Source organism: Neolamprologus multifasciatus, chromosome 19 (assembly GCF_963576455.1).
Source record: "Neolamprologus multifasciatus chromosome 19, fNeoMul1.2, whole genome shotgun sequence".
NCBI lineage: Eukaryota > Metazoa > Chordata > Actinopteri > Cichliformes > Cichlidae > Neolamprologus > Neolamprologus multifasciatus.
Window position 1 is genome coordinate 25,944,384 of NC_140457.1, and position 17,950 is coordinate 25,962,333.

Genomic DNA, 17,950 nt, shown 5'->3' on the forward strand with positions numbered 1-17,950 from the left:
ATGAGGCTGAGAAGTCACAATAGCAGAAGCCAGAGGCAGACAGAGATGGATCCAAGAGAACCGGGCCGGCCATTGGCAGCCCCCAAGAGTACCAGAGACCTGAGGCCACACATCCCAGCAGGAGAAGGAGGGAGGCCCCAGATGGGCAGCTCACCTTCTTCTCCTGCCAGGGGTGGGGGTCAACGAGGACCAGAGGCAACAGGCAGCCAACCCCGCTAGAGCCCACCCACCCCAGTGCGAGCCGCAATCAGGGTTCCAGGGCTAAGGACTCATTCTCTGTCACGGCATGTTCTCTTTAGTGTTGACATGAGGGCAACACTTTTAGCTTTGAGATAAATATATCTCATATTTCTCCAAAGAAACGGTAGATGTGGAACAAAACATTTTAGTAAGTTTATTTATTCAGCGTCTTTCAAGATAAAAATCACAAAGTTAGCCAAAGTAGTTAGCTTGGTTAACGGGAAAAATAAATCTTTGTGGATTTAAATTCATCCAAAATAGGAAGATTTCCGTGCTTAATCCTAACCAAACTCCAAGTGAAATTAAGCTGTGAGTAAAAGCAACATTAAAACCAAACTTTAACAAATGCTAAGTCCAACAAAAGGGTCTTTCTGTACTTCCAACCATCCAAAATCAACATCCTCAATTTTCATGAAATTATCCAAAGCAGAGCAATGAATAAATAGAACTATAACCTCCTGGCTTTTCATTTAGCATCAATGCCAGAATATTTTTTTAATGAACTGTTAAAAAACATGCAGAAAGACACTATATTCATGTAGATATAGTGAAATACCAACACACACACACACACACACAGAGCGAGAGAGATAGACTGAGCCCTTTGGTGAAGTTATTATGTGTGGTGACAGTGTGACAGAGAATAATGGAGACATGTGGCCTCGTTCACCTCCGAGTCTGTTAAATTAATGACTAACAGCTTCACTCTAAACTCCTGCAGCTCACTCTGTCTCATGTTACAGTCCAGACAAATTAACAGCAGATTAACACCAAGGAGAACAGCAGTGTGTCTGCTCACTTCATTTGCTTTACCAGCCAGAGTCTAAAACACCCCGACATGCCAAATGAAGTTTCTAACAGACAATAATGCTTCATTATTTAGTATCTTAAATGTGGCAAGTTTTCTTGAAAAGTATGTAGCGCTTTTACAATTTTCAATTTGAAACTTGCTAAAGTAGTTCTGTCAGAAGACGAAAAGTCGATGTTCGTGCCTCGAAGCGCCCGTGATGTGAGAACAGGATGTGCAGTTGGTGGGGTAAACTCAAGCGACAGAAAGTCATCGTGACCTTTCTTTTTTGCATGAAGACTTCACTGCAAGCTTATAATATTTACGTGTATGTAGGTGAAATTCACCAAATCACAAAACTGATATCAGAATCGACCACCATACCTGCCATAGCGCAGTAAATGGCTTAAACTATGTCACTAATACCCAGGATCACTGTTTCCTCCATCAATAAAATGTTTTTAAGCTTTAACAGTTCAGTTACTTCTTTTCCTTTCAAGAGCTCCTTACTCTGACTTGTTATTGAAGTTGTAAAACTGATAAACCTTTTCTGTGACACTTCAAATTTCACTTCAAAGTGGAAAAAATGACTCTCTGAATTACAATCTGTTATACCAGCTACAGAGATTCTTTCCCAGGGATTAGTGTAGAGTAATGGCACACAAGGTTTTTGCATACCAACTAATCTTCCTCTGCAACAAATGTTATTATGTTATGAAGAAAAGTACAATCATAGACCGAAAATAAAGCATATAAAAGCCATCTCCTAACCTTACAGTGCTTTGTACTGGACTGTTGGCTGTTAATGGATATCCCAGGCTTTGGTTGCATAGGTAAACCTGTAATGCATTTTCTAACCCATCCCACATCACTCCATTTTGCCTTCACTCCCTCTGTTAGTTGCTTCAGCAGCTCGGCTCAGAGCTGAGATAAGTTTAACCCATTACTTTCATACAGAACAGAGTTTTACAGATAATTTACGCTGATTCTCAAAGAGCTCCAATTGCCCAGATGAGAAAAATTAGTTTTACATCAACATATCACTTAATATTGTCTCTGTTTTACTTATATATAGAAGAACTAGTTTAATTCATACACACAGATATTTTAACACAATAGTACGTGTTTCACGAGGCGGGTTTTTGATTTTGATGATGACTAAACAGGAAATGACGAAAGCTTGAAGAAAAGCAGTGAACAAGCATGTGGTGGTGCTTGCCGCTGGCAGGTCGACTTGTGTTAATCCTGACTGCTGCTGGTCCACATACACTCCCGCTGCGGCCGTCTACCACCTTGTTCCCTTCACGCACAGTAGGCTGCCACTTAATTAATGTGTGTGCGTGTGTGTGTCTGTTCATGCCCCTTTCCCACGTATTATGGCATTCAACCATTCCCAGTGAGGGTATTCAGGGGCTTGTTCAGTTCGCCACTGGGGCATCAAGGCCCCTACCTAATTACACTCTGTGTGTGTGTGTGTGTGTGTGTGTGTCTAGGTTGTGTGTGCCCAAGAACATATCTGGTTTCTAGGATTGTGTGTGTGCATGCGCCTATGGTACAGTAGGCTGGTTCCTAATTACTGTCTGCTCCTTGTATTCCCTCAGTGCCAATACCTTCCTGCCTCACTGAGCCCCCGCTCCGTGTGTGTGTGTGTGTGTGTGTGTGTGTGTGTAAGAGAGACACAAGGCGATCATGTACAAATTCAGACACAAGAGAAACCTCAAATCTCACGAGGTTATAGACTGACAGCAAACACACTAGATTGACGAACACACACACACAAATTATTCTCGTACACATGAAGCAATAATTCTGAGTGAAATGTAGCTTATATATAGCAAATGAGAGGCTTATTTATTCAAGTAAATAATGAAAGAAAAAACATTGTACATGCACATGTAATAAGATTATTTAAAGTCAGCATTTTGGGCACAAATACATTTTGACTGCACTCTGAGTGTGAACATGTCATCTGTGTTTGTTTGTCATAAACACGTATAAAATCTTTGACTGCTGTTAGGTGTAATGCATCACATGCATGTAAATAATCAGAATACCTTTTTGTCTAATCTACAAGTGATTCCTTCTTGAAACTTTGGATGAGTATAAGACTCAATGTCAGCTGTGTCTTCGCATATTGAAGAGAAATCATTCAAACCTGGGATGCTTTTCAGCCTAAACTTTAATAACTCAACATAGGTTTTGGCTGCTCTATAATCCTGCAGATATATGAATTTACTGCTGCTCTGTGAATAGAGCTTCTCCCTTTTGTATATGGGGGAAAGACGCTGCCATACTCAACTCCATAGAGAGGGACAAACATTTAGTGCTAGTAATTTACTTACAATAAACAGTGGATTTAGGATTAAATCATTAGCCCAAAGAAGGCAGCGTGTGCCAAGATTTTGATTCATAATAGCAAAAATTTAAAAAACATTTGAATTATTGATCTCCGTTTCCTAACTTTAAATGCAAATACTGTCATGGCAGACCGTGTGGAGTGAGTTGAGGACTCTGAATTCTGAATTCAGAGTCCTCAAACTGAATTCAACAAAAAGCGAGCCTTTATTTAGGGCTGAAAACTCACGGAAAAAACAACAACAAAGTAACTGAGTGAAAACCTGAACATAGACTAGGAAATTATGACTCTTACTGAGAATTTAGACTATGACTAAACAGTATACAAACTATGGCTGGGAAACTATGACAAGGGGTAGGGGAGATACACAGACGACGCGACGACGAACAAAGGAAGACTGAGGACTTCACGTACCCGGGTATTTTTGAAAACGCCGATTTTTCTATGCGTTTGCACCTTTCGTCCACACGTAAACGGCGTTTTTGGTCACTGAAAACTGAGATTTTTAAAAACTCCGGCCAGGGTGGATATTTTCTAAAACTCAGTTTTTGCATTTACGTGTGGACGAGAAAAACGCAGAAAACGCAGCGTCAAAGGTGTGCGCCTTTTTTGACGTCACACTGTGCGCCACGTTATTGTTTCGGTGAAATGAATTTCTACAATACTGTTACTGTTAATTGTACTCTCTGCAGTGTTTAAATGTTTACATATACACACACAGTTACTGTCCCTCCACACATACGACTCGGTTCTGCTTCTATGCCCCAGCTTTGTTTACTTTTTCCCACCGAGGCTTCTAGACTTCTGATTGGCCAACATTTCTGCACGGTTAGGAATATATCGCCACCTGTTGCTTTGGCATGTTCCTAGCAGCGTTTTCCTTCATTTCTGCCTTTACGTGTGGACGGGATTATTTTTTAAAACGAAAACGGAAAATCTCTGTTTTCAAAAATACCCGTGTACGTGTGGACGTAGCCTTAAATACACACATGACGTGACCAGGGGAAGTGGAGACACATGAGAACACAGCTGACTAGAATGAAACATAATGACAATACAGGGGAGAGTAACACTAACTACAATGAACAAAGAACACCAGACTCTTCCAAAATAAAACAGGAAACACGGAGACATAGACATGAACTTAACATAACCGCATAGACAAGAAACATGACACGTAGACGCAGGAACCAGGGAGACTGAGTACAGGGGGAGATGACAGAAACAACTAAGAAATAAGGACTAACCAGCAACCTAGAAATTAACTAGATCGACCCAGTACCGTGACAAATACACATAAAGATGACAGTTTTGACTTGCTCAGTTAAGTCAGTATATGTCATGATTAGTTTTTTTTTTCTACTTTGCATATTTTATTTTTACTATAAGTGCTCTCACTCTAACAAATATCCCATTAACAGTTGAATTCCTACTTTGGAAAGAAAAAGTACTCAGTGCACAAAAATGGCCGCTGTGACTGTTATACTGTATGTGATTGCTACTTAGGCAATAAAGTGCAACCAGCATTTTATTGCTAGTAAGTTTATGTGGAGCTACTTTAATCAGGGTCATGATTGATGAATATTGTCATTATGGATTAATGTTCTGATTCATTTCTTGATTAATGCATTAAATCGATTTCAGAATCCACTTTTACAAATGTGATTTTTTTTTTTAAACAGCAGCAGCTTAGAATCTATGAGTTATTGGAAACAAATAGCTCTATTACAAATGATACAGTTACTAAGCAATTTAAGCACTTTAGCCTCATTAAACAATCACACATTCATAGAAGTGTTTTGTTTTTATTAACCTAAGCACACTCACACTCATATAAATGCGTCCGGGGCAATACTTTGACTTGCAGACTGAAGGAGACTGAACCACTGACATGCAGAGGTAGTGGGTCACCTACCTTTGGTAAATGTGACTGCTACTAATGCAGTAGCATATAACCACCAACTACCTCTTGAGTGACAGCCTTCTCAGATGCAATTTGTTGCTTCATTGCATTTTGCGTTTGTGAAAACTTGGCACAAGAGGGCCGGTCCCCTTCGCTTACTTACTTTAGAGGGGAACATCCAGTTGCTGCAGCAGTTTTATTGAGAGCAACACTTGTTTCTGTTCCTCTGTGTTATAGACATTGAACTCATGCATTATTTGCTATTGAAACTATGATATATTCCATGAAAACAATGGTCAGAATTGGTAGTAGAAAAAATAGTGGTAATAGATGTTTTTGCAATTTCTCAAATAATTTGAATTCATGTTTTTTTTTTTCAGCTCTTCTGCACACAAGATATGAGGGTTCAAAAGATGATGGGAAAATTAAAAAGCACAAAATGTACTTCAAACTCAATTTTCATACTATGAATACAAAGCTTAAATAGCTTCTTTAATATCTTTACTGTAATAAAAAATAAGTGGAATCTGAGAGAACAATTTTTTCAGTATATCCCAGATTTTCTATTCATTTCCTGTCATTGCACTTCCCAGTTGTTCCCTTTACCACCACTTACATTTTCTATCCATCCATTGAGCTGTCCTCCTCCTTGACTCCATTTTTCTTCCTCCTTGTTGTCACTCTGTTGCTTTACCCCCTCACACTCTCTGGCTCTCTCTGTGTCCTCCCTTGTCCTTGATTCCAACACACACCAGCTGGCACTCAGCCAAGTGGAGAGACAGCAAAGATGATGGTACGCACACATTCAGACACACGCAGGAGGCCGTGTGTGTGTCTGAATGTGTGCGTGCAGTCTGGAACTCTGGAAGAACCATCAGTTTAACTCCAGAGAGAGAGAGAGAGAGAAAGAAAATGAACTTAAGAATAGAAAATCAAGAAAAAGTCATAACTTAAGTGATACTCTGTGTGTGGGTGTGTTTGTGTGTCATTGTGTTGTACGTAGTTAGGCTATAGGAGAGAGATGATGCTATTCTTTAGTCTCTCTGCCATGTGCTTTCACAGATTGGACACACAAATGCCAAAGAGAACAAACAACGACCCATTCATTAAATATTTTAAATAAATGAGTAAACCATCAATAATAATGCAAACGACAAGCGATTATTTTAAAAATAACTTTTTGAACAAACATGGTTATCTTACTGCATCTTAGAGGTGGGAATCACCATACAACTCACGATACGATATTATTGCAATTTTTAAAAATATTTTGCGATATTCAAATTCTGTACATAAAGGTAAACTTTATCAATATTCATTTTATCTAATATCAAAGTCTCACACTCGGTCTTTCTCTCATTTCAGTTTTATTGTTGACAAACTGAACGGCTTGTATTACAGTCTAGTCCAACTTCACTGAATGCAACCAACAATTATAGCTATTCTGAACTATGCAATTTATGAAAACTATGCAGCCCCTTCAGCAACTGAAGAATTTGAAAGTAAATTAAAACAAAATATAATTTTACATTAAATAAAAAAGTTTTAAACTTAATTAAAATAAAACATGTCTTAAATTAAAATAAGTAAACTGTCATGTTTATTGCTGCCAAAAAAAAAGGTTAAACACATTTGGACAGTGAAGGAATGTCAGGATTCTTGCTCAGAAAAAGGAGCTGATCAACATGCTCTGAAGTCAGAGCACAAAAACTTTTTTTGTAACAAAATATCGATTTCTGCTGTCCCTGTATCGATACATTATTAGCAAACAAAATATCACGATGCTACATAGTATCGATTTTTTCCCCCACCCCTACTGCATCTCTGCCAGAATCACACTGATAATCTGTAACACTATTAGCACCACAAACAATGAAAACTAAATTGCAAAAAACTGACAAATTGTGGATTTTAAGTAATCTAAATTTACAATTTATGATACCTTTTATCTGAATCAGAACTCACAAACAATGACAATGGTAACCAACTAGACATAATCTGGTTATAACCTTGCACATAAGCAAGGCTGCCAAGCGTCATTGTGTCATTTAGCACTTAAGTCTCCTTCCTGCATCAAGTACGTCGCTATTTATGGAGAAATTTCTCAATTGCTGTTCTGGCTGGACTGGATCTAAGTACTGAATGTGAATTTCTGTGTGTCTAGATGGTAACAGATTTGCAACAGGCGGCAACAAATGAGGAAAGTTTGTGGATTCATCACAGCTAATTATTATTATCACAAAAAGATTGTGTGTAGTTGCCAATTTGACCCCAATCAGTTGCAGACTTAGAGCAAACTGACTCCATCTCTGTTGCCTTCTTGACACTCAGAAGTTGCTTTGAAGATGGCAACTGACTACCAGTGTTCGCAGACCCCATTTTCAAAGCTACCATTTCAAAGGCAACATGATCACAAATTCATTTCACATAGTTGTAATAATTTTGGCTGCATTGCAGTATCCAACCATCGTTTTCACTGTGGGACTGAAACATTAACAAATGCTAAGGAGTTTGAAGGCTAGGTCAACACTCCACACTCTTTCCTGTGTTCTTGAGCCAGTCCCAAGCAGGCTTTAGTGGTGTGGTGAGGTGTTTATCATACTGGACAAAACAACTGTTGTTGGGGAGTGCTGTTCCCAAATATTAAGTGGTGCTTTATCCTGGGGTTTCCCAGCAACATGTTTCAATGTGATAAGAAAGTCAAAGTTATTCACTTAGCTCATCAGCATCAAGTGGGGACAATTACATCATCCATACATTTCATCTAACTCTAGCTCTGATTTTCTAAAAACTGATGAGACACACAGAAATAATAGAAAATTAATGAGCAATTCTACATTCATTTGCTGATGGTACAGAGTCTGAAATGGAATGATAATCAGCTTTAAAACCGGCCTAAATTTTGGCAAAAAAACCCCCAAATTTAACCATGTAGCATTTAAGTAACTATATCCATTCATCCATTATCTTCCACTTATCCCTATTATGGTCACGGGGTGCTGGAGCCTATCCCAGCTACCATAGGGCAAGAGGCAGGGACACAAAGAGACAAACAACCATTCGCACTCACATTCACACCTATGGATAATTTAAAATCACCAATTAACATTAACCCCACTAACTAATAAAACAAAAAATACACATAGTGATTGGCTAGGTTTAGTTAGGGCTCAGGTCATCACAGACCTTAGTGGGTTAATCTTTGAAGCCATGTATGAGTGCATCTTCCCTGCTTTTACTTTCATGCCTCCTTTTCTCTGACTTCAGGCGGTTACATTGTAAAACATCTCTGCGCTGAACAGTAAAAGTCTTACTGAAGGAGTTTAAGCAGAGAAATGATGCAGGTTTAGTGGAGCGGCTCTGTCAGAGTTAATCGGCCCAAACATCTCATTTCAGAGGGAAAGAGCCTGCTTTAGGCTGACTGGCTCTCATTTATGTGACGAGCTGTAAACTTTGTTGTGTGTAACAGAAAGAAGTGTCTCTCAGTCTAGTGCTTTCTGCAGTCTGTCATGTAATATCAGAGCAAGACCAGATACTTTTACTATTGAATAGGCACCAGTTAGCTGTCTCGGGATATGAATAAACTAAAGAAAATAAAACATGTAAAATCTTTTTATTGTGTTATACTGTTTTTTGTGCTTTTACTGCAACAAACACACACAATTAATCTGTAATTAAAACCTAATAATTATTTTACAAACCTGATGAACAGCTTGAGAATATTTTTGTTTTCCCACATGCAGTTACTCAGCTATGGCAGGCCATGGTCAGTGTCTTTGTAAGGAAGAAGATTGGAAACCTAAACATAAAAATCCCTTCTATGCAGCTTTTTTGGGCTTTGTAAAATCTTCCAGCAGGCTTGATTGGAACCGTTGGCACCCCATGTTTTATAAAGTTTTATAAGAGAACAGTCACTATATTATTGCAAGTCTCACATCACTGAAATATGTTTTGTCAAAGATTTTTCTTTCTTCAATTAAACCTCCATTACTCTATCATCTGCCGAGTTGTCCAATGAATGCAATGTTTACCTTCGTGCTGGTGCGTTACATTGTTCCTGCGTAGGGCTTCCACAGGGTGCCTTTTCTATCTTCACATCCTCTCCTGCAGCCTTTCTTTCTCTTAATACAGATCCCTCATTTCCTTTTCCTTACTTCCTTTCTGTTATCCTCTAGATGTTTCTTTCCCAGAGTAATGCTTCACTCCTGCCTCCTCTCCCTCCTTTCCTTCAGTCCTCACACCTTCCTCCTCTCTCTCTCACTTTATCCCTGGGGTCTTTTGTTAGGTCGTGATAAATTGCCTCTGACATTTTGTCAAAATGGGTGCCCTCTCTCTCTCTCTCTCTCTCTCTCTCTCTCTCCCTTTCGCACACCCTCTCTCGCTCCTGCACTCTGTCTCTCTCTCTAATGTTCTTACACCTACCACTAATTGAATTGGCTGTTTGCGTAACAGTACAGATTCCCGCTCTTCACTCTCTGTCACACACATACAAATTCCTTTGCTTCTCTAACACTCACCTACACAGTCACTCCCTTTCTTCCTCGCTCAGCCCTCTGCAGGGTTTGGCCAGCAGTCTGGAGGTTGTCGTTTATTCCTTTAATCCAACCTTCCAGCAGCGAGAAGGACTGGGCAGGGGCTCTAAGCCTACACACACACACAATCACACACACACGCGCACACACACACACACACACACACACACACACACAAACACACAGAGCAGAGGAATCCCTGGTTTGTTGCCAATTTCATATTAAACAAGAAAATAAATTAACAACAGCTGTAATGTTTGACTTTCAGAGCAAAGTTAAATTGACTTTCCAATGAGATGGTCAGACAATCTTTCTCTCTCACACACACACATACACACAACAGACACACACACACACACACACACTAGTATAACTTTTGTACATACATCTTGATTGTCTTTTTTCCAGTTTGGTCTTATTTACAGTTTTTTCTTACCTTTCTTTTTATTTACCCCCCCATGCTCATCCCTTTTTGTCCTTTTATCTCTTTTATGCCATCGTCTTTGCTTCAGTGTCACATCATTCTTTGTCTGTATTTTTTTAACTCACACACAATATCTTCCTAGTAACTAGTGTTCCTTGATTTTTACCTCACACTTAATAATAATAACACTTCATAATAAGACCTGCGAATAAGGGTACCTGTAATTACCTGCAATTTGCAGGTAAAAACTCAGGTTTTTGCAGGAAACACAATCATAATAATAACTTTATTTATATAGCACCTTTAAAGAAAGATAGTAATAGTAAAAATTAAGATTCATCTGATCCCTATTACAATCTATTCAACATGTAGGCATGCTCCTTTTGCTTATAGACATTTCTTCTTCACATGAATATATATTATATATAAAATAAAGTATATACTTATTCACAAAGCTCAGACTGAGCTCCTTGATCCCATCTACTCTGTCCTTGTGTTCATTTTGCCTTTTTACTCTGTAACCCTTTCATTCACAAGCACATTTTGTTATGTCATTAATTAAAGCTAATTCTGTCTCTTCAACCCCACCCCCTTCCAAAAAAGCACACGGGAGTCTTGCATATGAGCATTTTTATTGGTGTGTGTTTAAATTTGCTGTAATGAGGTCTGCAGGGAGATGAGGACGGAGAGTGGGTAGAGAGAAGAACATTACCTCAGGGCACAAAAATCTCTCTTTTAGTGGGTTTTAATGCCCCTCTGTGTGCCTGTCTCACTCTCTGTCACTGTCTCACTCTGCTTTTTCTCCTGTGCTGTCCATTTCCATTTTCCAGCTGTCTCAAGGCTTAGACATTAACTGGTAGCACTTTTTTTTACAAATACATTCAATTTGCTTTGCATTCAAACTCATTTTGAAGTCAAAAGGCGTTTTAATAGTTTTATTAAGTTCTTTAAAAGAAAAAAAAGCAGATTCATAAATAAAATTCATATTGGCTGCTTGAATACTTTAGATGCTTTTGGGAACAAGTACCATCTTGTTCAAGGCTTTCTTTAAGTTACCGTCTGTTGTTGAATTGATCTTTTTCTGGCCTATTTTAATGATTGAGCTTTACATTAAGCACTTAGCGACAGCACTGAGGTCTCTCTCCCACCGTCAGTCTTTTCTCTTTCTTTTTGTCTTCTATCGAGAAAGAGAAAGCGAGAGAGAGACAGTTTAACCTCGGGCCAAATTTTACACTGACCATCTCACTTTTTCTCTCCTTCCCTCCCTCTATCTCTCGAGCTGTTGTGCTTTCTGACTTTGTCTGTAGAGAGAGTTTTGCCCTCAGGGTGAAATTTTAGAAAGCTATAAACTGTTTCACTCTCTCTCTCTTCTCCTGTCTCTGTCTTTTCTGCCGTTCCCTAGCTCTCTCACTCACTAGAGATAAACAATGATGGACAGGAAGATGAGAATTAAAAATAAAAAGAGGAAAAAGGGGGAAAAAAATGGCAAAGGAAGAAAAAAAAGCAAGGGAAAGAGGAAAAGATTCCCTCTTCGATATTCCTGTCACTCACTGAGGAGCTGTTGTGACATTATCCGTTAAAAAGTTATTTACGGTGCATGAATTTGGTATAAATGATGTATTTAGCCCCTGTAGCTATGTGCACAGTTATAGGGGGCTGTAAGTACACAAATTATAGCCGCCTTCTCACACTGTTTTGATATCTGTGGGGTTTTAATATAATGGATGTTACATATGAGAACATCAGAATCCAGCTTTGAATTCACGATGCAGATAGATGGTCACATGAATATTTGTGGAAATAATGGCTTGAAGGATAAAAACAGAAAGAGAGCTTAGGAGATAAGTTGAGAGAGTACAGACAGCCCTTGAGGTCATTATTTGTTTTCTTGTCCTGCCATAAGGTGTTTTAGTGTTGCCAGCTTGTGTTTCTTTGCAGCTTTGCAGTGGGGCTGGTGACTGCGGCGTTGGTTTGGAGTTTTTTTGTTTATTTTCTATGCACCTTCTTAAATGGTAACCTGATGTCACAACAGTCTGCGATATAGTCACGACCTACTGATTCGTGTTTCTGTACACAAAACTTTTTGCGCATTCCTCAACATAAATTTCAATCTCATGTGTCCTGATTAAAAAGCAAGTGAAAGTCAGCATTTGATGGTTGAATGTTTGGTTGAAGATTCAGTCGACAGATCATCAAACCAGCAGCACAAGTTTGACTCGTACCTGTCACAATTTTTCACATATAGTGTTGAAATCCACTGTTAATTAGAAAATGTTGTTTGCTTAGGGTTATGCCAAAAAGTTACCTTATTGGCTTTAAAGAAAAATACCATAAATATAATGCCTTTCACGTATTTTAAAACTTTTTTCCTGGTTGCTATGGTGACACCTTCCATCTTTTTCTACACTCCTGATACAAAATATACATCCTCAATGCATTACTGAGATGCATTACTCGCAAAAAAAGAAAATAAAAAAATAGTAGGACATGGGAAGAGTAGTCACTGACTTATGTTTTTTTTTTTTTTAAAAAGGTAATAATAACTTTGAGGGGAAGCATTTGCAAGCCATCACAGCCGTTAGTAAAAGCATTTGTGAATGATCGGTGGTGATTAAAACATCAACTTGGAAGCTTTTCATGATACAGAGGTTAAAGTTCTGGCTACTTTCAAACCCCATCTACTCCCATGGTCACATAAACTGTGAGAAAATGCAACATGAACTTTCTTTGTACCTTAGATAAAGATTGAGGTCTAATGTCAACCTTGTTTATTCAGTGTAAACGATTGACTAAATAACCTTCTAATTTTGAAGTTACAGATTTTATGGAACAATTTTTTTTCCACGTGGAGATACGTGAACTTTGCTTGCATGAGTGTGTATTTAATTATAATATATAATGATGTTGCATTACAAATATGTTTTCCTTAGATGCTGTTGCTTTGCCAAATGACGTCACTGAATGAAACCTGTTAGTATTATTAGTAGCTCATATGACCTGAAGGATGGGGCTGATTTTAGCGAGTGCAACTGACAATGCTAACCTGTGGCACTAATTGGGACTGTTCAGAGCTGAACTCACTGGTTCCTCTTGTCTTGTGCCATGTGTGTTTGTCATGCTAGGCTGTATAAACGTGAGTGTTTGTGTGTTTGTGAACACGTATTCGTGTGTGAGTGCAGCTTTGCTCGTATCAATGTGTCTGAGTCTCACCAGTCTTCTTCTGTCCTGTCCTGTGCTTTCTCTCTCCTTGTGTGCGTGTGTGTGTCTTTAGCTATCGGTACCCAGCGGAGGAGAAGTCCCAGCGCCATTGCCTCTGAGATCTTCGAACCTCACCTAGGAAGCCACATTTTACAGGTAGGAACTATTCACAGCGGATAAAAACTTATCTGAACTCATCTTTGGAAAAAAGCTTGGAAATGCATGTGGATACAGCAGGCCTATTTTTCTTCTGGTTCCACAGTATCACGCTGGACACACATGGACACACTCTTGGTCCAGTAAATTTTTCAGTGGCTTTGGTTTCTGATGAATAATTTCCAGTTATTGTTGCTTGGTTGCATCAGGCATCAAGATGCAGAATGTGTACACTCTACACACTATAAGCACACACACACACACACACACACACACACATACAAACCTGCTCAATATCATGGGTAAACAGTGCTCTTTACAATTTTACATTAACTTGATTAACTTTTCTTTGTGAAACTTTCAGCAGCCATGTGATATTTTGCTCTTAGGCTGCTGTTTTGATGGTTTTAAAGTGAAATATCTTAGAAAATGAACTGATCCAGAAGTATAGAGAGTCAGAGTTCCACCAACCCTCTCGTGCTTTGACCATTATCTGAATAGAAGCATCAACCTGAAACATTGTCATTGATGTTTTAAGGATTAAAATTTCAAAGTCCTGACATATGCAATGTTACTTTAGTTAGCAGACTAAGGCTACGTCCACACGTACACGGGTATTTTTGAAAACTGAGATTTTCCGTTTTCGTTTTAAAAAATAATCCCGTCCACACATAAAGGCAGAAATGAAGGAAAACGCTGCTAGGAACATGCCAAAGCAACAGGTGGCGCTATATTCCTAACCGTGCAGAAATGTTGGCCAATCAGAAGTCTAGAAGCCTCGGTGGGAAAAAGTAAACAAAGCTGGGGCATAGAAGCAGAACCGAGTCGTATGTGTGGAGGGACAGTAACTGTGTGTATATGTAAGCATTTAAACACTGCAGAGAGTACAATTAACAGTAACAGTATTGTAGAAATTCATTTCACCGAAACAATAACGTGGCGCACAGTGTGACGTCAAAAAATGCGCACACCTTTGACGCTGCGTTTTCTCCGTTTTCTCCGTTTTTCTCGTCCACACGTAAATGCAAAAACTGAGTTTTCAAAAATATCCACCCTGGCCGGAGTTTTTAAAAATCTCTGTTTTCAGTGACCAAAAACGCCGTTTACGTGTGGACGAAAGGTGCAAACACATAGAAAAATCTGCGTTTTCAAAAATATCCACCCTGGCCGGAGTTTTTTAAAAATCTCCATTTTCAGTGACCAAAAACGCCGTTTACGTGTGGACGAAAGGTGCAAACGCATAGAAAAATCTGCGTTTTCAAAAATACCGGGGTACGTGTGGATGTAGCCTAAGGGTCACATTTAATAAGTGGAGCAAATTAGCATGTGGATGCAATCACAAACAAATGCTAAAAAAGTGTAATGTTTTGGGGTATTTACTCTTACTCTAGGAAAAGTAGCACAAATTCACCAATGAGCAGTTCTGCTAATAATTAGTATTTTACTTATAATTGACAGATATGGGTTTCCAATAGATACAGCTTAGCAATAAAGACTAAGTAGAAAAAACATATCAGGTCTTGATTTTCAATTTCTTATTTTCTTACTGTGACACATGCTAACAGTAGTTTTTAAAGTCTTTGGCCAATGCAAGTATTGTAGTAAGTAAGTATAGCCTAATGCAAATGTATGACAATACTAGCATTTTAAAAAATGCTATACTATTACTATTATATTATACTGTTTTATCCTGACAAGTTTGCTTCCTACCAGTTTTAAACAGATATGTAATCAATGATTCCTCATCAATTTGACCTGTTTACCCTAAAACCAAAGCATTGTTATGGAAAGGGAGATCTCTGCAATGCCATTTAGGGAGAGATTAAGCAATCCATGCCTTGCAAAGTATATTTTTAGATGTACCTAGCTAATGACTAAGCAGGAAATATATTAAAGACTTAAAGAAAGAAATAAGCACAACTCATGTTATCATGTTCACCATTAACATGTGTGTGCATGCTAGCATGCTACCATATGTTATCATCAATGAATGTAGTCATTGGTTAGCATATAGATGCTCTAAAAGTGGCACTGTAGAAAACTATCTGTAATTAATCAGCTTGGAGTTTTCAGAGTTCTCATATGTATCAGAAAAAGTCTTTTTTTAAAACTGGTGAAAGCTGAGCTAACAGTCAAGGTCTGGAAGCTAGCGATGTTGAAAATGGCCACTGTACAGAAGATAAACACTTTTGAATTGCGTAATAGAATAATCTTTCTTTCTTGGCCCCTTTTAGGGAAATTTCTGTTTCCTTTACCAAGTTTTTCTTTCATGTAGTATTTCTGTTTTCTAGTCAGCATTACATCCTGAAGAGCTCCTAGTGAGCCCTTTAATGAATTACAATTAATGCTCTATATTCTTTTATTTCCAATTCCCGAGCCCTTATAATATAATAGTCTGACATCCAAATCCTATAAAATGCTTTTTTTTCCTCAGAAAGAGGATTTTACACCAGTTGTTATCTGAATTATTTCTTATGATTTGCCTTTGAGCTTTTCTGAAGCTATATTATTCTCAATAATGTACCTCTACATTATTAGCACAGTGATTCCCCATAATTCAGCCTCAGATTTTTCACCACAGCCAACTTCCTCAACATCCAGCTGCTGCTGCGGCTAAGCTGAATTCTTAAATGGAATTATGAAAGTATGATAATGACTGGGTTATCGCTGTTCGCTCCCTCGGGTTTGTGTGTGTGCAAAAATGTGTGTGTGTCTTGTAGTTTTAATCCCTAGCATGCTCCACTCCATATCTGTTTAACATACAGCCCAAAGGCTGAGCTTTTAACATCACAACCAGGCTGACGCGATACCACAGCTGATAGGCGCTGGTAATCTGTGTGTGGGTGTGTGCGTGTGTTATTAGATATGCAGTATTTGTAAGTGCGTGTACATTTCTGAGATGATTTTTTAAACCTTCAAGAATGTTCTTTTTTGTTGCTAGTGCGTTTTCAAACATTTAATCTAAGTGTGTGTGTGTGTGTGTGTGCGTGTGTGTGTGTGTGTGTGTATCTGCTTCAGTTACACCTGATTATTATTATAATCTGGCTGACACCAGTAAGCCTTCGCTATGAAAAAAATCCACACTTTTCTAATCTCCTTGTACTTTTTTATCCCTTTATCATATTCAAGGATCCTGACAGAAAAGTCTCTAGCAGATATAAAAAGTTAATTGCCAACTGTAACACTCTCTCGTTAAAAACAAAGCAAAACAGCAACAAAAACAAAGTGCCACTGACCATCTGTAATAAAAAAAGCAGGAAATGCTTTGTTTTAATTGGGTAATTCTGAAAAATAAAAATAGATACATTATATACATAACTGCCCTTAATTATCAAGTTGAGAAGCTGGACTTCTGGCATGCTTTGACTTGCAAAGTGCCAATAAAGTAAATATGCTCATCAGCTACATTGACTTTTGATAGGCCATCAGTCATCTGGTAAGTGGACAAAAACAAAAGCAGGAAATTGAAGCTTTACCAACTGAGTAAGCATACTTGTCCCAGTAGTTGCATAGAAAAAAACTTTGCTTTGTTTAGGTTTGAAAAAATAAAACCAATATGTTTAGGTTCAGATTTGGAATAACAAAGCAGCATTGTGGTTATGGTAAACGTTGCACAGTTGGAGCCTTTCCCACCCATATAGCAACACTGATATGGCCCGGATCTGGGCCACACAATGTGCTTACACTCGGCCCACCTACCATGAGGAATGACGGGCCTTTGGTGGCCCAGATCTGGTTTGCCAGAGGTGGCCAACACATGGGCCAGCACAAGGCCAGTTGCAGACACACTGGAGGCCCTGTGCTGGCCCAGAACAGTTTCAGCTCTGGCCCCAGATGTCAGCCTAATGTGCACCTTAATCAAGAAATCAGAAGTGCCATCTTGATGCCAGGTCCGGGGAAGACCCGTGTACACCCTGGACAGGTCGGCAGTCTGTCGTAGGGCTAATCATAGAGACAGACAACCATTCGTACCCACGGGCAATTTAGAGTTACCAGTTAATCTCATCCCACTAATTGCCTGTCTTTGGAATGTGGGAGGAAGCCGGAGTACCCAGAAAGAACCCAGGCAAACACGAGGAAAACATGCAAAGACATGTAAAATAACCTGGCCTAGTGGTGGACTTGAACTTCTTGTTTTGAGGCAACAGTGCTCACCACCGTGCATCCGTGGAACCTTCATCGTAAAAAGTAAAGCTGATTACTGTTTTGAAGCACACAACTGTCTCCTTTGCTATATTTTAATCATTTTGTTAAGCCATCTGTCAGCCCTGATCACTTTCATGTTTGGAGACATGTCACTTCACCTCACCCTTACCTCTGGTTAAAATCACAGAGGTTAAGTTGGTATCCGCCT

The 17,950-nt window shown here is 38.8% G+C and overlaps 1 protein-coding gene and 1 long non-coding RNA gene across 5 annotated transcripts in view; both read left to right on the plus strand.

Moving 5' to 3' along the window:
• Positions 1 to 12,762, plus strand: part of LOC146496714 (uncharacterized) — a 33,462-nt gene extending 20,700 nt beyond the window's left edge. The window contains exon 2 of the long non-coding RNA XR_014871157.1: positions 12 to 12,762. This is a non-coding gene — a long non-coding RNA (uncharacterized LOC146496714). The remainder of the gene's footprint in view (positions 1 to 11) is intronic.
• The window catches only part of npas3 (neuronal PAS domain protein 3), a 404,340-nt gene that overhangs the window by 201,432 nt on the left and 184,958 nt on the right, over positions 1 to 17,950 (plus strand). For all 4 annotated transcript variants that reach the window (XM_085143173.1, XM_085143174.1, XM_085143175.1 and 1 more), the window contains one exon: positions 13,514 to 13,596. In XM_085143173.1, the coding sequence (XP_084999299.1) occupies positions 13,514 to 13,596 (83 nt within the window). The remainder of the gene's footprint in view (positions 1 to 13,513; positions 13,597 to 17,950) is intronic.